The 23,774-nt window shown below is 51.9% G+C and overlaps 1 protein-coding gene across 5 annotated transcripts in view; it reads left to right on the top strand.

Moving 5' to 3' along the window:
* Positions 1-23,774, top strand: part of CPAMD8 (C3 and PZP like alpha-2-macroglobulin domain containing 8) — an 83,804-nt gene that overhangs the window by 21,191 nt on the left and 38,839 nt on the right. For 4 of the 5 annotated variants that reach the window (XR_006298295.1, XR_006298296.1, XR_006298294.1 and 1 more), the window contains exons 13-20: positions 2,229-2,357; positions 9,464-9,647; positions 10,971-11,143; positions 11,705-11,854; positions 12,215-12,373; positions 13,819-13,961; positions 16,854-16,916; positions 22,665-22,896. Coding sequence is in view for 1 of the 5 variants with exons in the window: in XM_043586915.1 (XP_043442850.1) it covers positions 2,229-2,357; positions 9,464-9,647; positions 10,971-11,143; positions 11,705-11,854; positions 12,215-12,373; positions 13,819-13,961; positions 16,854-16,916; positions 22,665-22,896 (1,233 nt within the window). In the remaining 4 variants the exon portion in view is untranslated. The remainder of the gene's footprint in view (positions 1-2,228; positions 2,358-9,463; positions 9,648-10,970; positions 11,144-11,704; positions 11,855-12,214; positions 12,374-13,818; positions 13,962-16,853; positions 16,917-22,664; positions 22,897-23,774) is intronic. The other variant, XR_006298297.1, reaches the window with a different exon arrangement.

Genomic DNA, 23,774 nt, shown 5'->3' with positions numbered 1-23,774 from the left:
TGATCTCTCAGTGTGTGAGTTCGAGCCCCGTGTCGGGCTCTCTGCTGACAGCTCAGAGCCTGGAGCCTCCTTTGGATTCTGTGCCTCCCTCCCTCTCTGCCCTTTCTCTGCCTGTCTGTCCGTCTCTCTTTCTCAGAAATAAACATTAAAAAAATAATAAAAATTAAAAAAGGGAAGCTAATTGTAAGTATCAATTATTTTTAACTTTTAAAAATGTTTATTCATTTTTGAGAGAGAGAGTACCTGTGTGCGTGCGAGTCGGGGAGGGGCAGAGAGAGAGAGGAGACAGAATCCCAAGCCCGATGCCGGGCTCGAACTCACGAACTAGGAGATCGTGACCTGAGCCGAAACCAGAGTCAGGCACTTAACTAAGCCACCTAGGCGCCCCAAGTCAATTATTTTTTAAAGGAGGGACAGCTGACTTGTAACTGTGTTAGTTTCAGGTGTATACCATAATCCATATTTGCACACGTGAAACAGACACCACCATACGTGTAGTTCATAGCCAGCATCACACCTAGTTCTATGTTTTTTTTTTTATGACGAGAAATTTTGAGATCTACTCTTAGCAACTTTCAAGTATACACTGCGGTGTTGTTAACTACGGTCACGCCGCCGGGTATTCCATCCCCAGGACTTAGTTTATAACTGGAAGTGTGTGTCTCTTGCAATCAGTTTTTTTTATAGCAGCGTGGCAAATCAGCACCAGCAGAAAAGAGAGAGGCGTGGGGCCAGAGCTGGGAGGGTCCCACACTTGAAGCTTCCTGAGCTGTCCCTCTGGGGTTCCTGGGACACACCATCCTCCCGGCTCATGATGTGTGACCGTGCCCCCAGAGAACGGCCGGCCGGGGGCGCTCTCTCAAGCTTCGGTGTCCACGGTGTCCATCGGGGTTCGTAAAGTAGCTGTGAATCACGGGCCCTGTGACAGACTCCGGTTCCAGTCGCCTCCCTCCCTGGAGGTTAGGCTGGTATCACAAGTCTCAAAACCCCAACCCTTTGCCCCTGTCCTGATTCGTCTCGGTGGCATATACCCTCAGGATGCACCGTAAATAACAAAGACACTCTCATCACTTGGAAAATTCCAGGCTTTGGAGGCTTCCTCCCAGAAACCGGGGACAAAAATGGGCTAACTTCTTTTCTTCTTTTTAACATTTACTCATTTTTGAGAGAGAGAGAGAGAGCCGGGGAGGAGCAGCAAAAGGGAGAGAGAGACACACACAGAATCCGAAGCAGGCTCCGGGCTCTGAGCTGTCAGCACAAAGCCTGATGTGCGGCTCAAACCCACAAACCGTGAGATCATGACCTGAGCCAAAGTTGACGCTTAACCAGTTAAGCCACCCAGGCACACCCCCTCTTTTTTTTTTTAAGTTTCTTTCTTTTGAGAGAGACAGAGACAGTGCCAGTGGGGGAGGGACAGAGAGAGAGTGAGACAGAGAATCCCAAGCGCGCTCCACACGGTTAGCACGGAGCCCGACGCAGGGTTCGAACTCACCAAACTGCGATCATCACCTGAGCCGAAACCAAGAGTCGGACGCTTAACTGACTGAGCCACCCAGGCGCCCCATGGCCAACTTCTTTATTCTTGATCTCACAGAGGTCTTAGACCTGCTCCTCTGGCCTCTCCCTTGTGTTGGGGCAAGTGAAGGGAAAAAGCTCAAAGCTCAAAGGAGCAAAGCCGTATAACCACCCAGGGCTTGGTGCATGCAGGGCGGCAGGGCTCGAGCTTAGGGAGGAGCAGGCTCCAGAGCCATGGGGGTGCTGTCCCACACAGCCTCTCCATCTCCTGACCGTCCTCTCAGGCCTGTGATCCCCTCCAAGAAGCCACCAGGGTCACTAGCAAGCCAGAGAAAGAGAGAGAGAGAGAGAGAGAGAGAGAGAGAGAGAGAGAGAGAGAGACAGGGAGAGACAGGGGCATGGGGAGGGTTTCCTAGTATGTCCATGATAGAGCTGTCTCTTGGCAGCCACATGAGTCACCTGCCTCTGTCTTGAGCCACCCCCTAACACCCTGTGACCAGCTTCGGACACTCGCTTCCTGGAGCTGAGGAATGGGGAGAGGGGGGCAAAAGCACATTGGACCCCATTCTCTGAGAACCGGGGAGAGGGTTCCCCAAAGGGGAATTGGGACGTGAGAGGGTCTTGCCGCGGGCCAGGGCAGGCAGAAGCATCCCCAAGGACCCCCTTCCTAGGCCAAGCACCCAGGCCTTGACCAAGTACCCTCTTTTCCTCAGACCAAGGTGACGGCACTCAATGGAAAGCCCGTGGGGGCCCAGTACCTGCCCAGCTACCTCTCTCTCAGCAGCTGGTACTCCCCCAGCCAGTGCCACCTGCAGCTGCAGCCCCCCGCCCGCCCCCTGCAGGTAAGGTGCTCAGGCGTGCCCTCCACACACCTCCAGGGGATGTGTGCATGCCCCAGCAGGGCCGACACTGATGCCCCGGCCCCCGGCCCTCCAGCAAGGCCGTATTCCTCGGAATGAATGCCCATAATTTAATTATGGTGAATATTCAGGCTGTGGCCCCGGGGTTTACCACGATAAACTTGGCCATCAGGGCTCCTGTCTGCGGGCTTGTACTTCTTGTGCACGGGCTCTGAGGTTTCCCCACGGACCTAGAGCTGGGTCTCGTGTTCCTTCTTCCCTGTTATTCAGCAATCCCGATTAAGTAAGATTCGCGGAGATGTGTGTGGAGACACGGATCTGTAAAAATTGGGCAGAAGGAGGCCTCTGTGCCCCCTCTGTGCCTCTGTGCCCCCTCACCCCTGCGGGCAGTGTCCCCGGTTATTAGCAGCCTGCATTAAGGTAGCACATCTCGTACAGTTGATGAGCCAGGTTGGATGTGTTGTTATTAACTAAGGTCTGCAGTGTATGTTAGGTCCTCTCTTCGTGTTGCAGATTCTGTGGGTTTGGACCAATGTATGATGATGTGTGCCCAGGGTTGTAGTATCTTTTTTATTCTTATTTTATTTATTTTAATGTTTACTCGTTTTTGAGAGACAGTGAGGGACCGAGCGTGAGTGGGGGAGGGGCAGAAAGGGAGACCCAGGATCTAAGGCAGGCTCCAGACTCTGAGCTGAATGCTCAGAACCTGATGCAGGGCTCGAACCCATGAGCCGCGAGATCATGACCTGAGCCAAAGTCGGACACTTAACCGACTGAGCCACCTGGGCACCCCAGTTTTTTTACGTGTATTTATCTTTGGGGGGGCAGGATCGGGGGAGAGGCAGAGAGAGATGGGGCAGAGGATCCCAAGCTGAGAGCAGAGAGCCCGATGCGGGGCTTGAACTCGAACCATGAGATCATGGCCTGAGCCAAAGTCAGATGCTTAACGGACTAAGCCACCCAGGCGCCTCTGGTGTTATAGTATCATTTAAAAAAAAAATTTTTTTTTTTAGTGTTTATTTATTTTTGAGATAGAGACAGAGCATGAATGGGGAGGGTCAGCGAGAGGGAGACACAGAATTCGAAACAGGCTCCAGGCTCTGAGCTGTGAGCACAGAGCCCGACGCGGGGCTCAAACCCACGGACCGCGAGATCATGACCTGAGCCAAAGTCGGCCACCCAACCGACTAAGCCACCCAGGCGCCTCTGGTGTTACAGTATCATACAGAATGGTTTCGCTGCCCTAAAAATCCTCTGGGCTCCATCTACCTATTCGTTCATCCCTCCTTCCCTGCTACCCCCTGGCAACCACTGATCTTTTCACCGTCTTTGTACTTTTGCCTTTTCCAGAATGTCATGTTGTGTTGGGAGAAGTGAAAACCTCCGGGGTTATTTTGATTGGAGGCACAGTTTCAACACACACACACACACACACACACACACACACACACACACACAAGAAGTCAAGCCGTGAGATTTATTTACAGATCCCAGAGTGGGGTGCGCGGGTGCAGAATGAAGGGTGGCGGGAAGGGCAGTCCTCCGTCCCAGGTCACAAGCGAGCAGGAGGCAGGCAGCCGGGCAGCAAGCACCCTTTACTTGTAAGGTGGTTGGAGACGAGGTCATAGCTTTGGGGGGGGGGGGGCAGTGCTATGTGGTTATTTCAGAAGGCCCCCTGGGGAAAAGTGAAGCAGAAACTTGCGGCCAGAATCCTAAGCTCGGGTCCTTATCTAAACGTCCAGACTCCGGGTGTGAGGGGCTTTGTCAGGCCGTCAGATGCCCCAGCAGCAGCTCAGAATAGCTGTTTTCCCATCACATGTATATGGTAGTCCCCCCTCCCTTATCCACGGAGATACATCCCTACATCCCCAGTGGACGTCTAACACTCCGGGTAGTACCAGACCCTACGTGTGTTGTTTTTTCCTATACTACATGCCTATGACAAAGATTGACTTATAAATTAGGCGCAGTAAAATTAACAACAACAACGATAAAATAGAACCACGGTAACAATATTCTGTAGTGAGAGTCACGGGGATGTGGTTCCTTCTCTCTCGAGATATACTGTACTGTACCCAGCCTGCTTTCTTGTGATCACGAGATAGTAAAATGTCTACGTGAGGAGGTGAAGTAAGGTTGATGTGGTTCGGAGTGTTGGGGATCGGAGCCGACGGCCAAGAAAGAATTCTTTGAGACGTCTTTGGTGCAAAAAGGTGGTTTTCCTAAAGCACGGGGACAGGACCCGTGGGAAGAAGGAGCTGCACTGGAGTTGTGAGGAGTGATTGATGGTGTAAGATTTTCTATCCTATTGGTGGGGGGGGGGGGGGGTAGGGCGGTGTCAGGGTCCCAGGAAATGGAATCTACAGGTTCCTGGAAGTTTGGCGATTGATAGAATTGCTTTTTCCCCTTGTAAATTATTAAGACAGTTGTAACCTGATGGAGACTCAGGGCCCGCATGACTGTGATCTCTATCAGTTAACCACGGGTTTTTCCCTTTCCTTTGTTCTTGGGCAGCCAGGAGTGCCTGAGGAATGTCACCTATGTGTGTGTGTGGGGGGGGGGGGGGGGTTATTAGTTTGTGACTTGCCCTCAGTCTGCCTTTGTTTCCCACATCAAGGTGAGTGATGCAGGCGTTGTGACAAAGCATTAGGCTGCGCCTGACCTTCTGATGATACATCAGGAGGATCACCTGGGGCGCCTGGGTGGCTCAGTCGGTTAAGCATCCGACTTCGGCTCAGGTCATGATCTCACGGTTCGTGGGTTCGAGCCCCGCATTGGGCTTTGTGCTGACGGCTCAGAGCCTGAAGCCTGCTTCGGATTCTGTGTCTCCCTTTCTCTCTGCCCCTCTCCTGCTTACACTCTGTCTCTCTCTGTCTCTCTCAAAAATAAATAATAAACAGTAAAAAAAAAAAAAGGATCACCCATTTCCAGAACACTGTTGACGGCGGTCAACAGGGGAGTCTCACAGGGGAGACTGTGGTAGCTGGAATCGTACAGCGTGTGGCCTTCTTTTTTTAGTGTTTATTTCTGTTTGAAGGAGAGAGACAGAGCGTGAGCAGGGGTGGGGGAGGGGGCAGAGAGAGAGAGGGAGACACAGCATCGGAAGCAGGCTCCAGGCTCTGAGCTGTCAGCACAGGGCCCGACGCGGGGCTCGAAGCCACGAGCCCGTGAAATCAGGACCTGAGCCAAAGTCAGATGCCCCATCCACCGAGCCATCCAGGCACCCCATACAGCGTGTAGTCTTTTTACATCGGCTTCTTTCACTTGACGGTGTCTTGCACGGAATGGATGAGCTGTAGTTTGTTTATCCCTCATCTATTAAATAAGATACACTTTTGTATACACAGCGTAAAGCACCCTGTTAACTCCGTTAACCAAGAGGCCCCAGGCAGAGCCTGGCTGCTGCAGAGTGAGCTGCTCCCCGGCATTGCTCCCAGGCCTTACTGGCCCGTAAACCAGCCGCTGCTCAGGCCCAAGGCCTCCAGGGGAGGGCGGAGGGGGGAGGGGTTGGTGCCTGGGATGCAGCTTAGAGGAATCCTGGTGCCGGAGCGGCCCATTTTGGGGGCTTTGTGGCCCACTGCGGGAGTTTTGAGAATAAGAGACTCAGATGAGATCGTCTGTTCCCATTAGGCAAGGACCTGGCTGGGCCACTCAGACTTTCCTCTTGGAGGGACATCTCCATCCTGCCAGAGTCAGGTCAGCTGGCTCCAGCCCCTCCCCCCCGCGACTGTCATCGCCGGGGCCCTGGGCGCAACCTCAGGGCGTTGAGGCAAGAGTGGCCGTGCTTGGTCCAGTCTGGGCTCTGTGTCAGGGCCCTTTCCCCTTCCTCCAGCTTGAAGGCCCAGGCAGGGCGGGGGAGGGAGGGATTGCTGCTCTGTAAATGGGTTTGACAACCCTATCTTTTAGGGTTGCCGTGGGGTTAGTGCATGAGAAGGGGAAGGCTGTGCGTTTTTCTGCCCCCTAACATCTGAAACAGAAGGGGACTTTTGTTTCAGTGCCTTTTTATAAGGTGACTATTTACAAACTTAGAAATCGTAAAAAAAAAAGTATAATCCTATGCCTTTCACCTGGATTTATGAATTCACATTTTGCTTCTGTCCATCTGTCCTCCTGCCTACCTGCCCACTTGTCCACCTGTGCAGCCCTCTGCCCATCCATCCACCCACTCACCCATCCACGCACCTGTCCAAGGCACCTGTCCACCCATCTATCCATCTATTTTGTTTAATTAAAACAATTTTTTAAATGTTTATTTTGGAAAGAGAGAGAGAGACAGAGCACACAGGGGAGGGGCAGAGAGAAAGGGAGACACAGAATATGAAGCGGGCTCCAGGTTCTGAGCTGTCCACACAGAGCCGGATGCGGGGCTTGAACTCACAAACTGTGAGATCATGACCTGAGCCGAAGTCGGATGCTTAACTGACTGAGCCACCCAGGCACCCCATCAACTCATCTATTTCTTTAGCCCTTTTGTTTTGGCTACAACATTTGAAAATGAGTTACAGACATCCTGATGCTTCACTCTTAAAATCCTTGAGCATAATACGTCCTAAAAAATCAGGACATTCTTCAACATGACCTCAAAGCTATTGTCACGTCTGAGAAAATTACATTAACTCAACATTTTTTTTTGATTCACGGGCAGTGTTCAGATTTTCAAAGATGTCCCCAGGATGTGACTTCTTTTTTTTTTTTAATTTTTTTTTCAACGTTTATTTATTTTTGGGACAGAGAGAGACAGAGCATGAACGGGGAGGGGCAGAGAGAGAGGGAGACACAGAATCGGAAACAGGCTCCAGGCTCTGAGCCATCAGCCCAGAGCCCGACGCGGGGCTCGAACTCCCGGACCGCGAGATCGTGACCTGGCTGAAGTCGGACGCTTAACCGACTGCGCCACCCAGGCGCCCCGCCAGGATGTGACTTCTATCTTGCGCGTGAACGCCCACAGTCTTGTGCACACGTGTGCAAGTAATGTGCGGCTATGTGCATGCACATGTATATGTGAGCGCGTGTGCACGCGTGGGCACGTGCGCATTTCATTCGGGATCCGTGGCCACCCGTGTTGCCTTTGGCTCTTCTGTGTCCATATCTGCTCTTGATCTGGAACAGCCCCTACCTCTGCCTTTTCATCCCCGTGACTTTTGTGAAGAATTCGGGCCTGTGTGGTCTGGGAGATGCTCCCACATCCTGAATTAGAATCGGGCAGAATTACTGTGTGTGTGCTCTCCTCGTAGCAGCCTGTCAAGAGGTGCAGATTTAGGAGACCCCACTGTTGCTGGAGCTGATCTTATCCTTGGTTGGTGTGTGATTTCTACCAGCTCTCTCCCCGGTGGGTGAGGCTACTGAGTAATCTGTGGTGCCAGTCTGAGGCCCCTCCCGGCCACAGCGTCCTGACCCCCACCGACCTTTCACCCGCTGCTTTTAGCCTCACTGACAATTCTTGCTGTCGTCAGTTATCACAGTAGGGGCTATGTGATGGCAGGTCTGAGTCCTGTCATTCCTTCTACGTTTAGGAGTTGGTGTTCCTCTGTAAAAGGAAAGAACTTTCAAAAAAAAAAAAAAGAAAAGAAAAAGAAGAAAGAACTTTCTGTCTCTTTTCCCTACCATTATTTTTGTTGCTGTATTGTTTTGAGTATGTTATGGACTTGAGGACTTTAAAAGAATCTTTCAATATGTTGTAATCTGTTATCATACTTCTTATTTTATTTTAAGTTTATTTATTTACTTATTTTGAGAGAGAGAGAGAGAGAGAGAGCGTGCAGGAGCAGGGGAAGGGCAGAGAGAGAGGGTGACACAGAATCCAGAGGAGGGTCCAGGTTCTGGGCTGTCAGTACAGAGCCTGGTGCGGGGTTCCAACTCACAAACTTCGAGATCACGACCTGAGCTAAAGTTGGACCATTAACCGACTGAGCCACCCAAGCCCCCTCATACTTTTTATTTTATTTTAAAGTTTCTTTATTTTGAGAGGGAGAGAGAGAGGGAGTGCAAGTGGGGAAGGGGCAGAGAGAGAGGGAGAGAGAGAGAGGATCCCAAGCAGGCTCCGTGCTGTCAGCGCAGGGCCCAACACAGGGCTTGAACGCACGAACCCTGAGACCATAACCCGCACTGAAGATGCGTCGAGCGCTTAACCGACTGAGCCACCCCGGTGCTCCTAATTTCAAATTTTGGAATAATTTTAGATTTACAGAAGAATTGCTCAGACGGTGCAGAGAGATCCCGTATATCCTTCATCCGGCTTCCCTTGCTGTTTTTAAGTTTAGAAAGTCGTCTGTACATTGCTGAGCTGTGAGAGTTCTTTTTTTTTTTTTTTTTAAATTAAAAAAAAATTTTTTTTTCAACGTTTATTTATTTTTGGGACAGAGAGAGACAGAGCATGAACGGGGGAGGGGCAGAGAGAGGGAGACACAGAATCGGAAACAGGCTCCAGGCTCTGAGCCATCAGCCCAGAGCCCGACGCGGGGCTCGAACTCACGGACCGCGAGATCGTGACCTGGCTGAAGTCGGACGCTTAACCGACTGCGCCACCCAGGCGCCCCGCTGTGAGAGTTCTTTATACGTCCCGGACACTAGACCCTTACCAGACGTATGACCAGGAATGCTGAGCGTCTGGGGTTTTTACTGGGGGTCAGTCACCCAGACCTGGCCGACCACCTGCATAGCTGACCTCAGTCCCAGCCCCTCCAGAGGTCAAAGTGACAGAGTGTGACCTGTACCCCTCCCCTGGCCCCCCATGAATCATATTGTCAGTATCTGGTGTGGCCTGAGACCTCAGGTAAACAGAGACAGGCAGGCAGGACAGTTCAAAGGCTTGGAGATCGCCTCTCAGGAGCTGGGGGGCAAAGGCCACACCTCTCGTGGGCCATCTTCCTGCACCGTCAGCTCATCGAGAGTCTCCATGCCGTTAGCACAGTTGCTCCGCCGCCCAGGGCACACGGCCGGCGCCAGGATGCCCGGCTCTCTGCTGGGAGGCCAGCACTCCTGCCGCAGCCATCCCAGTGTCCCTGTGGCCCCAGAGCAGCCATCTGCTTGGCGTGGGTGCCGGGCCGTGGGTGCCAGGCAGGGCCCCCCGTGCTGCGTGTCTCCCACAGGTCGGAGAGGAAGCGCTTTTCCTGGTGAAGTCCACGTGCCCTTGTAGCTTCACCCTGTACTACGAGGTGGCCGCGCGGGGCAACATCGTGCTCTCGGGCCGGCAGCCCGCCCACCTCACCCAGCGGAGAAGTCGGCGGGCGGCCCCGGAGAAACCGATTCGCTTAATGCACCTTCTTGAGACGGGTGAGCCAGGCCATTAGGCTGGGGTTCCCTGTTCCCACTGACACTGGGGTGGGACAGACAGGAAGGGGGAGCAGGACGCAGCCTGGAGAGGTGCCTGCTTCAGGGCGGAGGGCGTGTGTCCCAGGCGAGATGGGGCTCGGGCCAGGAGGATGGGCAGGGGTCAGCCGCAGGGCGGGTGGAGACGTCCTCTCGAGGGTGTCCTCACCGCCTGTCTGCAGGGGACTGGGGGAGGCGAGCCACAGGCTAGACCCCTGTGCCGGCCTGCACTGGACTGTGTTGCCATCTGCCGGTGGCCGCTCCGACTCTGCCCAGATCGCCACCCCCCCGCCCCCCACCGCACCTAGGAGCCCTCCTCCTCTCCTTGACTCTATGTGCTCACTAAAATATCCGTCACCTCCCCTGGGTCTTCCCCAGCCCCATCCCCTTCACAGCCCTTCTGCCTGAAGCAGGATCCCCAAACCAGGCCTTGGGGGCACTTGAAGACAGACGATTTGTGGTGGGGCCGTCCTGTGTGCAGTGGGGTATGGAGCCGTATCCCCGGCCTCCACCCATTCGGTGCCAGTAGCAACCTATCCACAGGCAGTACGATGACCTAAGAAGTCTCCAGACATTGGCAGTGTCCCTGAGGGGAAGTCATCTGTAGATGAGAATCAGATAGATACATAGGAAGATAGATAGGAAGATAGATAGATTAGATAGGAAGATAGGTAGATGATAGAGATAGATAATAGATCAATAGATAGATAGATAGATAGATAGATGGATTTATGGATAGATAAATCCACAGATAGATCCCTAAATACTTAGATTTACACTCAGATTCATAGGTTAATTCATAGTTCATAGACAGAGATACAGGTGCATAGATAGATACACAGGAAGACAAGGTCTCTCTCATGAGAAGGCAGAGTTTCTCACCCTCGGCACTACTGATGTTTGGGGCCAGATCATTCTCCCATTGGTGGCGCTGTCCTGTGCACTGCAGGGGGCTGAGCAGCCTCCCCGGCGCCCCACCCCGCTAAGGCCCCATCCCGCTAGATGCCCGCGGCACTCCCAAGTCGGGACAGCCAAAACTGCCCCCTGGGGGGCAGCACGGTCCTAGTTGAGAACTGCTGGCCTGAATGGTGCTCTGGGAATCACACACCCACATCCTTTTGGGCCTTCCCTTCCCTTCTAGGTGGTGCAAGTGTCCACGGAGCGCTTGCCCTGGGCCAGCACCTCCACGCTGCACCCCAGGTCATCCCCAGGGCAACCTGGGGCATTGGTGGCCCCGTCGTGGGGTGCTGGGTCCTCACGCCTCTCCCCACCTTTGCCTTGTCTTAGAGCCCCCTCCAGCCCCAGCAGCTGAGGTCAACGTGTGTGTGACTTCTCTCCGGCTGGCCGTGACCCCCAGCATGGCCCCCCTTGGCCGCCTGCTGGTCTTCTACGTCAGGGAGAACGGAGAAGGCGTCGCCGACAGCCTCCAGTTTGCTGTGGAGAGCTTCTTTGAGAACCAGGTAGAACGTGGGGGGCCAATCAGGGGAGTGGGGACAGGCAAGCGCCACCGAAGGCTGGGGGCTCCAGGGTGTCCGTGCCGGGCCGTGCACAGCTGCCGCTCGGGCTCCCAAATGGTATCCCGGGCAGGACCCTTCAGGAATAATTGCAGCCAAGGTTGCATCTTTACTGGAGCACCTCCAGAAGTCACCACCGATCGCACGCAGGGAAAGCAGTCAGCTGTCCCCGCTGCGTTCCAGATCTAAGGGACACCACTCATGTCCCCCGCAGTGGGCTCAGCCTTCTGCCCCCTCTCCCTGCATCCTTTGAAGCTGGCTGCTGCGTGCCCTCGGCCTGTGCCTGTCTCCCCATCTCTCCCCTCCCCTCCTCTGCGCAGAATGTTCCAGTTGTACCAGCCTTGTTCCTTTCATTCTGCCTCCCGCCCTTGTCCTCACCTGGGCAGCAAGGCCAGGGTCCCAAGTGAGCTGGCCAAGACCGGTTCTCCTTGGCAGGCGGAGAGGGTGGGTGGGTGAGTCAGGAGAGTCTGGCCGAGCTCCTGGTCTCTCTGCTGTGTTCGGATCCAGGTTTCAGTGACGTACTCAGCAAATGAGACCCAGCCTGGGGAGGTTGTTGACCTGCGGGTCAGGGCTGCAAGGGGCAGCTGTGTGTGTGTCACTGCGGTGGATAAGAGCGTCTACCTGCTCAGGTCTGGGTTTCAGCTGACTCCGGCCCAGGTGAGTGGGGCCCTCTGGTGCCAGGCTCCAGCACCCCCACGAGGGTCTCTCCCTTTCCAGTCAGTGAAGAGCCCCCATGTGAACCAGATTCTTTCTCTCACCATCGAACCCAATCTTTATTGCCGTAGTGAAAGATCGTAGAGTCGAATTCATCAGACTCTTGCAATAGAACGTTGTCCACAGGTCCTACCTTTCCAGCCCCAGTCTGCCCATCTTTAGAATGGGCTAATGCCACCAACGCCCATCTCCTGAGATTGTCTCGAAGTGGTATTCACGGAAGGAGCAGCCAGACCCCCGAGAGCCAGTTTGGGTGGAAAGGAAACCTCCGGCTGACTGCTCTCTGTTCTCCTTTGCCTGTAGGTTTTCCGGGAGTTGGAAGAGTATGATGTTTCTGATGCCTTCGGGGTGTCCCGGGAGGATGGGTCCTTCTGGTGGGCTGGACTGGCAGCCCGACGCAGGCGTTCGTCCATCTTCCCGTGGCCCTGGGGCATCACCAAGGACTCCGGATCTGCCTTCGCCGTAAGCACAGATGGTCTTAGACCCACCGCCCCTTCCAGGCTCCTCTCGCTTTGAAACAAATGAACTCCGAGATACGGAGATGGTCAGGGTGGAGGTTTCCAAACTTTTATTGGGGCAGAACTAGTTTGATTCTCCCCAATGGAGGCTCATAAGCGGACCCTCCTGATTTGCAAGGCCAACCAGAGCAGAATGCTATGGGTGTCAGCCAATAACTGGGACTTGCTATGGAGCAGAGGTGGTAAGGGTGCTTTGCTGGGAGGAAAACCATCACGCTGGGAACAGGCGGCCGTGCTCTCAAGGGGCTCACATCGTCCCCCTCCTTCCGGGCTGCGGACGCCGGGGGCTACCGGGGGGTGCAGGAGACACAAGTATCATTCTAGATCATACCGCCAGCCCCCATGAGCATGCTGGCGGTCTCCACTCGAATGCACGGCCCATCTGTGGCTGCTCTTCCCCCCCTCCCATTATAAAAATCATTAAAAAACACATCCTTTTCCTCTTGTTTTTTTTTTTTTATGGGAAATTTTCAGACCTACAGAAAAGTAGAACAAAAGAACGAATGCCTATATACTCACCGCCTGTAGATCCCACAATTAAACACGTTGCTCTATTAGCTAAAACAATAGTACACGCCTACATCTGTCTATATATCTGTATGCACATCTATGTCTGTACTGGAACAAACGATGTTTCAATTACACATTTGTTGAACGCCTGGCAGTTTGAACTGCTGGGCCCTGGCCGCTCTTGGAATTAAGGGGGGGGGGGTGCTTCTGAGTCTGAGTCACTGACTTTATACTCCTTATTCCCAAAGCAGAGCTGGTCAGTCTGGGGTGGGGCTTTCCTGCAGTCTAGTTGCTCCTGGTATTTAGCGCAGTGGTCGAGATCATAACAGTAACAATTGCAGATCTCCGTCTGTCTCTGATGTAGATCAGGCACGGTGCCAACTGATTTTTTTTTTTTTTTAATTGTGAAATTCACAATGAACAGAACAAACAGAAAACGAACCATTCTAAAATGCACAATTCAGCGGCATTTAGGGCACTCACGGTGTTGTGCCACCAGCACCTGTGTCTTAATTCTAGAATGATCTCATCCCTTCAAAAGGAAACCGCATCCCCATGAGTAGTGGCTCCCTGTGCCCCCTCCCCCAACCCCTGGCAACTGCTAATCTACTTTCTGTCCTTATGGATTTACCTCTTCTGGATGTTTCATATCCGTGGAGTCATACATGTGGCTTTTTGTGCCTGAGCCACAGATATGCTGGCCTCCCCTCTGCTCTGTCTTACGTGGTCACTGGGCCCCATGATCTCCTCAGCCTGTGTCACCCAGAGCAGAGCACCCAAGCTCTGCACCCAAGCCCAGAGCAGAGGATGTTGGGCTGGTAACCCCACAGTGATGGAACTGCTGGGGCCATCCCATCCACGGCACTGTCTGTTGCCTAGGAAACGGGACTGGTGGTGATGACCGACCTGGTGAGCCTGAACCACCGACAAGATGGCGGCCTATACACCGATGAGGCTGTCCCTGCCTTCCAGCCCCACACGGGGAGCCTGGTGGCAGCAGGGTCCTCCAGACAACCCCCCAGGTAATTGCCACGTCGAGTAGGGTTGTCTCACCTCATACTGTGGTCTTTAGGGGCTGGATCATTCTCTGTGGTGGGGCTGTCCATGCACGGCTGGGTGTTGTGCAACATCTCTGGCCTCCCCCCACCTGTTGCCAATAGCACCCCTTTCTCCCAGTTGTTACAACCAAAAATGTCCCAGTGTCCCCTGGTGGACAAAGTCACTACTGACCTAGTAGTGACCCCGGGAACCAAGCATGCCAGCCCCCCTCCCCAGTTCCTGACCACACCCGAGTGCATGGGATTGGGGGTGCAGAGAAAGGAAGGCACCTCAGGAGCAGAACTGCCTGGAACAGAAGGGTTGGGGTGGGGAGGGAAGCTGGGGCTTGATCCTCCCTCTCCCAGGGACTTTGCTCAGAAACTTCTTTCTAGTATCTCTCTCTTCTTCGTTCTTTTCCTCTCTCCTCCCTTTTCACCTTCAATTCTCTGCCTTTTCAAGTTGGACACCAAGTAATACTTCTCAGTCTCTTATTTGAACTCTGCACATTGAAGCCTTTTGAAAGGCATGAATTTCCCTAAGAGTGCTGCTTTGGAAGCACCTGAGTTGTGTTGTGAAGTGTTTCCATTATTGCTTCTTTCCAGATAGGTTCTAACTTTTTGAGCTGTGACTTGTGCCGAAGTGGACACTTTTTACAATTTCAAGTGATGTTTTTTAATTAATATTTTTTAATGTTTTTCATAAATTTGTAGCAAACATGCATTGCGGCCAGTGAACATGGTCCGTGTGTTATCTGTTGTCCTGTTCTTACTTTGAAGACTTTTTATGTGGCCAACTTTTGTAAATGTGCATGTCTTCTTGAAAATAAGATCTAAGCCCCCATCAATTCTGTACAGGGCTCTCTATGGATACTTTAGGTCAGGCCTGTCGATGGTGATGCCTACATTCTCCATACTCTTGCTCACTTCTTGTTTGTCTGTTTGCTAGCTTATCAATGAGTGATGCAGAGAAGAGTTCCCGTTTCTCCCTTGGATTTGTGGTTTTGTCTCTAGAGTCATGGAAACTTTAGTTTCACAGGAGGTGTTGTTTTCTCCTCTCTCCTATCCTTTCCTGTCTCCCCTCTTTTCTCTCCCACCCCCTTTGTCTGATGCCTCTCTTACCACCTCCTCAAGCTCAGGTCTCAACCAGCCAGCTGGGGAAGGGGAAGTGTTCTGGAGACCTTGGCTCCCATTCTGTCTGGATTTAGGGGCTGGGACTAGGGAGGCAGGCCTTAGCTCTACTCTCTCCCACCCACTCCAAGAAGGGCACAGAACCAAAGGGCCGGGGCTGGCATCGGTGTGGTCAGTAGTGGTTCAGCATCTTGTCTCTCTGGAGACCCTGAGGGTGGGCCCCACACGCCTCAGCCCTTGTTCTAAGCCAGAAGTGGCCGAGAAGACCTCCAGCCCTGGCAAGCCTGTCCCCAAAAGCCCTCTCCATCTTTCACACATTCTCTACCTAGACTGAGGTCCTGGATACCTTGTTCTCCTGGGTTCTTTCTGCCTGGGCCGCACACTTAGCAGGAGTGTGGCAGGCCCAGGAGGGTCCTAGTTTCCAAACTCCAAATCACAGCATGGGCAAACCAGGCTCCCCATATGGTACACGGCAGTATTCTAGGATGTGGTTGCTGAGGGAGGTGTAACACTGGCCTGTGGGCCTCCACCCACCAGATAGTGCCTTGGGGGTCCTGACACTCTCATGTAGCAGGACCCCCAAGAGCTTGGCCTGGAGTGGATATGAGAGTAATTTTCTGAAACCCCAAACCACAAAGGCAGTTGTAAATCCCGCTGCACAAAGGCATAACAAATGCCTTCAAAAGCAAGTGTTCATATCTTTTTGTAATTGGATAACCCATCTGTACATCTGTATTCTGAAGACAAGATATTTTTCTTAACCATATGCAGTGATTTAAATTTTTTTCAAGCAGTGTGAAAGTTTATATAATGTAATGTAAGTTTCTCTCCTACCTCTAGACCCTCCATTCCCCTTTTTGGTCAATAATTTCTTAGAGATCCTTCTAGAAATTTTCCATGCATATACAAGGATTTTTTTTTTTTTTAAACAATGAGTGAATACTATAGTACTGTGCTGTGCCTTCTTTTTTTTTTTTAATGTTTATTCATTTTTGAGAGAGAGGGAGAGATAGAACGTGAGTGGGAAGGGGCAGAGAGAGGGGGAGACAGAATCCCAAGCAGGCTCCAGGCTCCGAGCCGTCAGCACAGAGCCTGATGTGGGGTTCGAACCCACAAACCATGAGATCATGACCTGAGCCGAAGTTGGGCACTTAAGTGACTGAGCCACCCAGGTGGCCCTGTGCCTTCTTTTTTGAAGTCAACAACAAGCCTTAGAGACCCATCCGTGTCAGTATATCTGCACTGACCTCACTCTTTTAGACTGACGTGTAACATCCCACTGCACGATTGTACTACCATTTGATTAACCCAGTCACCCTCTTGATGGAGACTTTGGCTGGTTGCTCCGACAAACCAGTCCACTCGTCTGTCTTGGCACACGTCTCCGTGGGTATTTCCCTGTGACGCGTGGTCCCTGTGACCCTTCTTCCCTTCTAAACTCAGGATGTGAAGTGCCTGTTGATTTAAGGTGATTCTATCAAGCCTTTGATGCTTCACTCCTACTAGTCCTAATCGAGTAGAATGTTAACCCTGCCAGGTAAAAGAGTTAGCACGTTCCGTCCTAATCGAGTAGAATGTTGACGGACAGCCAAGAGAATTAACACACTGCACCCTAACTGGGTAGAAGGTTAACCTTTCCAGGTACGAAGTAACGTGTTAACATTCTGCTTGTGTAGATGTTAACCTGCCAGGTAGCAGAATTACATTACGCCCATGGAAACTGAATCACTTCTTTTTCGAATTTCATAGAGCAGAGAAGAGGAAAAGGACCTTCTTCCCCGAAACATGGATTTGGCATTGTCTCAACATCAGGTACAGTAAGATTCCTTTTCTTCGTTGTGTCTGCAGGCTGACTCAAGGGCACTCGTGCAAGTCCAGATTGCCCCCGGTAGGGTTGCTTTCAGATCTGACATCAACATCTGAGTAAGACTTTGGGCATCCTTTCCTAACACATAAAAACTCAAAAGCCATGAAGTCAACCCCAAATCCCACTGCGGCTTCGGACATCTGCTCAGGAAATATGAAATGCAGGGGCTTTGTGCCTCTCACAACTCCCACTTGGGGTAACTCTATCCGCTCTGTTTGCGTAACGAGCTCATTAAAACGATTACAGTTCCCTGGAACGTGAACTCCACCCCACCCCCCTCCGTCCCCTCTTCACTCCTCAGGGGACTCAAGCTCCTGCCCACAAAACAGGCTGCTTTCCTCAGCACATTTCCTTTCCACATTTGTTCCCCCTTGTAGTTCTTTTTGAAGAAGCCCTGCTGTGCCAAATTCCTGCCAGATGCTATTGGCTGTTTTTTTTCTTTCAATGCTTGGGGTCAGAACACCAGTGGTACCAGTAGTGGAAAGATGGGGGGCTGCCCTGGGAAACTAGTTAGGCATGAAAGGTCAGACGCCCCTGGGCCATGGGTGGGCTTGCTGCTGAGCAGGTGGGGTGGGGGGAGCTTCTAGACACGAGATGCCATGGCACGTGGTCATCACAGAACCGAGCTCACAGCTGGGGGTTCCTCAAACTGCTTTCACAGATGCTTGTGTCCCCATTATGGAAAGACTTAACTCCTGGTCAGAACAGATCCAGATGATTGCATTAAGTTCCGGGGGTCTAAATCTAACATGAGCTGTCTGTGATCATTCACGTGTGTCAAATGTATCTATTTTCTGGGTGCTGGATGTTTTGGGGGGCCAGGTAACATTGCTCTTGCTTCCACCTTTTGGCTGTTAGAAATAATCCTGCTATGAACACAGGTGTGCAAATAGCTCTCCAAACCCTGCTTGTGGTTCTTTTGGGTGTATACCCAGAAATGGAATTGTTGGATCGTATGGTGATTCTGTGTTTAATTGGTTTTTGTTTCTTTGTTTGTTTGAGACAGAGACAGCGTGAACGGGGGAGGCGTACAGAGAGAGGGAGAAAGAGAGAATCCCAAGCAGGCTCCACCCTGTCAGTGCAGAGCCCGATGCGGGTCTCGAACTCATGAAACCGTGAGATCATGACCTGAGCTGAAACTGAGAATTGAGAGTCGGATGGTTAACTGACTGAGCCACGCAGGCGCCCCATATGTTTAATCGTTTTGAGGAACCTGTAGAGTGTTTCCCACGGTAGCTGCACCATTTTACATTCCGACCAACAGTGCACAAGGGTTCTTCTCTAAGTGTTCAGTAGAATTCACCAGTGAAGCCATCAGGTCTGGGGCTTTTTCTTTGTAAACAGATTTTGGGTTATTGATTCAATCTCTTTAGAGGTCTGTTCAGTTCTGGGTCTCTTCAGATTTTGTATTTCTTTGTAATTTAGTCTCGGTTGGTTTTGCATTTGTATAATTTGCCCATTTCGTCTGGGTCATCCAAGTTCTTGGCATATAGGTATTTATGTACTTTTTTATGTACTTTTTAAAAATAATCTTTTGATTTCTCAGAATGGGTAGTAATGTCCCCACTTCCATTTCATATTTTACTAACTTGAGACTTCTCTCTTTCTTTCCCTTAGTCTGTCTACTTAAAGGTTGGTCAGTCTCATTGCTCTTTTCAAAGAATCAGCTTATGGTTTTGTTGATACTCTGTTATTTTTCTGTTCTCTATTTCCTTTATCTCTGCTCTAGTTTTTTATTATTTCCTTCCTTCTGTTAGCTTTGGGGTTAGTTTGTTTTTCTTTTTCTAGTTCTTTAAGTTGTGAAATTAGGTTGTGTATTTGAGATCTTTCTTTTTATTATTATTTAAAGTTTATCTATTTTGAGAGAGAGTGTGCACATGCTTGTGCAAGTGGGGAGAGGCAGACAGAGAGGGAGGGAGAAAGAAAGAGAGAGAGAGATAGAGAGAGAGAGAGAGAGAGAATGCCAAGCAAGCTCTGCACCATCAGCAACTCAGGGCTTGAACTCAGGAACCGTGAGATCATGACCTGAGCCAAAATCAAGAGTTGGACGCTTAACCAACTGAACTACCCAGGTGCGCCAAGATCTTTCTTCTTTTTTAATACATATATAGCTATAAATTTCCCCCTTAGCACTGCTTTTACTGCATCCCAGAAGTTTTAGTGTGTTATGTTTTGTTTTCATTCATTTCTGAGTATTTTAAAATTTCCTTTGTGATCTCTTCTTTGATCCATTGGTCAATTAAGAATGTGTTGATCAGCTCAGGTCGTGATCTCATGGTTTGTGAGATAGAGCCCTGTGTCGGGTTGTGTGCTGACAGCACAGAGCCTGCTAGGGATTCTCTCTGCCCCTCCCCCACTTGCATGCATGCTCTCATGCTCTCTCTGTCTCTTGAAATAAATAAACATCAAAAAATATGTTCTTGAATTTCCACACATTTGTAAATTTTCTGGTTTTCCTTTTGTTACTGATTTCTAACTTTGTCTCACTGTGGTCAGAGAAGATACTTTGTTTAATATCTGCCTTTCAAAATCTACTGAGACTTCATTTGTGACCTTATTCATGATCTTGCTTGAAGACTGTCGTGTGTGCATGCCTCTGGATCTGGTTGCTTTATTGTGTTAAGTCTTCTACTTGCTTACTCATCTTCTGTCTGGTTGTTCAGTCTGTTATTCAGAACAGGCTATTGAAGTCCCCAACTATTATTGTAAGCTTTTTATTTCTTGCTTCAGTTCTTTCCCTTTTTGTATGTTTCATATATGTCAGTGGTCTGTTATTAGACGTGTAGGTGTTCGTAATTGTTGTATCTTTTTGCTGTATGGAACCTTTTATTACTATCTAATGTCCTTTTTAGTCTCTTATATACTCTTTTTTTACTTAAAGCCCATTTTGTCTCGTATCAGGATAGCCACGGCTACTTTCTCTTGGTTACAGTTGGCCTGGGATATCTTTTACATTCTTTCATTTCCAACCTATTTTTGTCTTTGCAGCTAAAGTGAGTTTCTTGTAGACAGCAGAGAGTCAGGTCATATTTTTTAATTCACTCTGTCGATCTCTGCTTTTTTGACTGCAGAGTTTAATCCATTTACATTTAATGTAATTGCTCGTAAGGAGGGCCTTATTTCCATCACTGTGCTTTTTGTTTTCTGTGTGCCTTATAGCAGGCAGCACAAGGCAGGGACCTTGTCTGGGCACATGGTAGGGATTGGGGACAGTATCCTGGTTCCAGTGCCCAGTATGTTCTGTCCTCGGCTATAATGCCCACCTCCCCTCTGTGAGTTTTTTGGGGGTGGTCACAGTGCACTGTGCATCTCCAGGCCCCTCACAACAGCCCAGCCAGGCTGGTGGGCAGCTCCCATTCTTGTGGCTGTTTCATGGTTATTTCAGGCAGAGGGAGCACCCCCAGGTCGGTGGGCAGAGCCAGGTGGGGTATGACTGTGAAAGCAGGTAACTCTGAGCAGTTTGACGAGGCTCAAGGGTCGAGATGCACAAAGGTGGGATGGGTGGGAGCTGTCAAGGCTGAGCTGGAGAGAGGGAGAACTGAGCTGTCAGGTGTTGGAGTGGCCAAGTCAAGCAATGACGAGAAGCCATAGTGAAAGTAATGGTGAAGCCCTTTCATCATTACTGTGGCAGTGTAGCCTGATGCCCCCTGTTCCGGTTTCCCCACAGAACGGAATATCTTGCAGGTGGATCAGACATGGGGGTCATCTCACTATGGAGAGACCCCTGGACAAACGGCTCTGGCAGTTTTATGGGCCCGGACACCTACGGAATGGAGGGAGGAGAGCTCAGAGTGGGAAAGTACTGGGTGCTGAGCCAAAGTGGGAGAAATGCCTTCAAGGTTTCCTCCCATGAGAAGGAGACCTTGGCAGAGGTCTTCAGACACCTAATGACCTTGGGGCCCAGGCAGATCCCTAAAAACACACAGAGCTAGGAATGGAGGCACTGGGGCTGGGAAGGCAAATATGGGAGAAGCATGGCTGGCCAGGGGCCCAGAGTCCCTGACTGCAGTTCCCCTCAGAGACCACAGGACACTGGCTAGGCCACAAGCCTGGTGTGGGGAGGACGGCTTTCCCCGAGGCCTGCGAGGGAAAGCCTTTGTAACAGCCTGTAGTCAGGCCTAAAAAAATCACACAAAGACTTATAATCGAGGGTCGGGCTCTGCAGGAGTCTGTGGGACAAGGATGCCAGGCCAGGAAGGGTAGATACCCCTGAAGGGCAGGCTGGGGGCACCCAGTGTCCACAGAAAAGTTGGCTGTGCCCATATGACGCTGGTAAAAGTTCTGGCACTTCTAATGGGAAGAGGCTGACTTGAGTTGTCACAGGGTGACAGCGTGTGGCCCTCGTAGAAGTGAGGATAGATGTCCTAGGTCCTGTGGGGCCTGATGGGCCGCGGGGTCGCCATGTGCCGCAGCCTGGGGTCAGGCTCCCGGGAGGCAGACAGGGGTCAGGCAGGTGAGTAAGGAGCAGAGGATTCTTGCAGCAAATGTTTACGATAAATCTGGAAAGGACATCCTGGATATGCAAAGTTGACCACAGGGTTTCCCTCCCGAGCCATCCTAACGTGATCAGTGGTGCCGTTGGTGGGGGGGTGGGTGGGGGCGGGGTGAAGGCAGGGAGAATCGTGAGCAGCACCGTCTGCTCGAAAGATAACATCTGTAATTCCCCACGTACGTAACGTCAGATTTCCTAGTGCCGTGTTATAAAGGGCAAAAAGAAACAGGTGGAGTTCATCTGAATCTTATATTTTATTCAACCCGATACATATCCCCAAACATGGTTGTTTCAAAATGCGATCAATATAAAAAATGATCGATGATACGTTGTACTTTTTTTTTTTTTTTTTGGTACTGTATGAGTTTCCTGTGGCTGCTGTCATGAAGAACCACAGACTGGATGGTTTAAAACAACAGAAATTTGTTGTCTCACAGTTCTGGAGGCCAGGCATCCGAGATCAAGGTGTGGGCAGGGCCACGCCGCCCCTGGGGGCTCTAGGGGAGGAGCCTTCTGGGCCTCCCCCAGCCCCTGGGGGCTCCAGGGGAGGAGCCTTCTGGGCCTCCCCCAGCCCCTGGGGGCTCCAGGGGAGGAGCCTTCTGGGCCTCCCCCAGCCCCTGGGGGCTCCGGGGAGGAGCCTTCTGGGCCTCCTCCAGCCCCTGGGGGCTCTGGTGCTCAGCTTTTAGCTGTATCCTTCCCGTCTGTTGCCTCTGTCTTCACATGGTCTCCTCCTCTGTGTCCAGATTTCCTTCTTATAAGGACCCCCATCCTTGGATTGGGGCCCACCTTTATCCAGTATGAACTCGTCTTGGCTAATTTCATCTGCAAACACCCTGTTTCCCCAAATAAGGCCACATTCACAGGTACAGGGGGTCAGGGCTTGGGTGTAACTTCTGGGAGACACAAGCCCCAAATGACTCAACCCCTCAATTCAGTGTCTTCCCCCCGCTACACTGGGCGGAGCGTGCACTGTTGTGGGTCCACCGTTGTCCTGAGAGCCACTGGTGCGCCTCATTACCTGAGTTAGGGCCGAGGGGCGGCATTCTCCTGTCACACGCCGCGTTGTACCTACGTGCTTGTTGCCGAGCTGCAGGGGCGCCTGCCTGGGCCCCCAGGCCTTCCAGCTGCAGCCCTGCATTCCCACCTGGCTGCCTCAGCTCGGCCCTGGAAAAGGGTCCCATGGTTGTCTATCCTTCCGCAGCGACCCGTCCGGCGAGGAGATGCTCAGCGTGCGGGTCCCGGACTCCATCACCAGCTGGGTGGGTGAGGCCGTGGGTCTGTCCGAGGCCTGGGGCCTGGGTGTCGCCGTGCCTGCCGTGCTGAAGACCTTCAAGCCTTTCTTTGTGGACTTCACCCTGCCCGCCTACGTGGTCCGCGGGGAGCAAGCCAAGATCCCGCTCAGCGTCTACAACTACATGGGCACCTGTGCCGAGGTACTACACCTGCCCCCGCACACAGCCTTCCCTGTGCCCGGGGGTGGGGGGATGGCACCCGTGATGTCAAGAGGCAGGGGTGAGGGGAGGGGGTCAGCCTGAGGGGCTTGGAAGGGGACAGAGCATCTTCATTATCAGGGAGGGAGTCACCGAAGGGGCGGTCCCTGTGTTGTTGGGGAGGCAGGGGCAGGAAGGCCTGGAGGTCAGCAAAGCAAGTGCTCAGTATCCCAGTTTGTTTGTTTCTTTCTTTATTTTAAATGTTTATTTTTGAGAGAGAGACAAAATGTGAGTGGGGGAGGGACAGACAGAGAGGGAGACACAGAATCCAAAGCAGGCTCCAGGCTCCGAGCAGTCAGCACAGAGTCCTGTGTGGGTCTCGAACCCGTGCACCTTGCGATCACGACCTGAGCCAATGTCGGATGCTCTACCGACTGAGGCGCCCTGATCTCCCAGTTTATACTTGCACACCGGCCGGCCCTGGCCGCGTTACTCTGCCTGTTGGTGTTTCAGGTTCCACAAATGTCAGGGAGATAGGAGTCACCGGTGGTTACACGCTAAATGGGTTCGCAGATGCTAAGAAGGGTGTCCGCAGAGGGACCCAGACCCTGGTCATGCTGTCGAGGCTCCAGCCCCTGTAGGGGCTGTGCGGTGGGGTCTGGTGAAAAAGGCTCCTCGACCCCTTTCGTGTAGCTGCTGTGACAAAGTAGTGGGAACCGGGTGGCTTGAGACAATAGAAATGTGTTGTCTCACAGTTCTGGAGGTCAGAGTCCAAGGTCAAGGTGCGGGCAGGGTGGGTTCCTCCTGGGGGCTCTGAGGGAGGGTCCGTCTGGTGCCTCAGGCCTGGCTTTGGCGGCTGCGGGCAGCCCTTGACGGTCTTC

Source organism: Prionailurus bengalensis, chromosome A2, assembly GCF_016509475.1.
Source record: "Prionailurus bengalensis isolate Pbe53 chromosome A2, Fcat_Pben_1.1_paternal_pri, whole genome shotgun sequence".
Lineage (NCBI taxonomy): Eukaryota > Metazoa > Chordata > Mammalia > Carnivora > Felidae > Prionailurus > Prionailurus bengalensis.
Note: the sequence above shows the minus strand (reverse complement) of the source record. Positions and strands in the feature narration are given on the sequence as shown.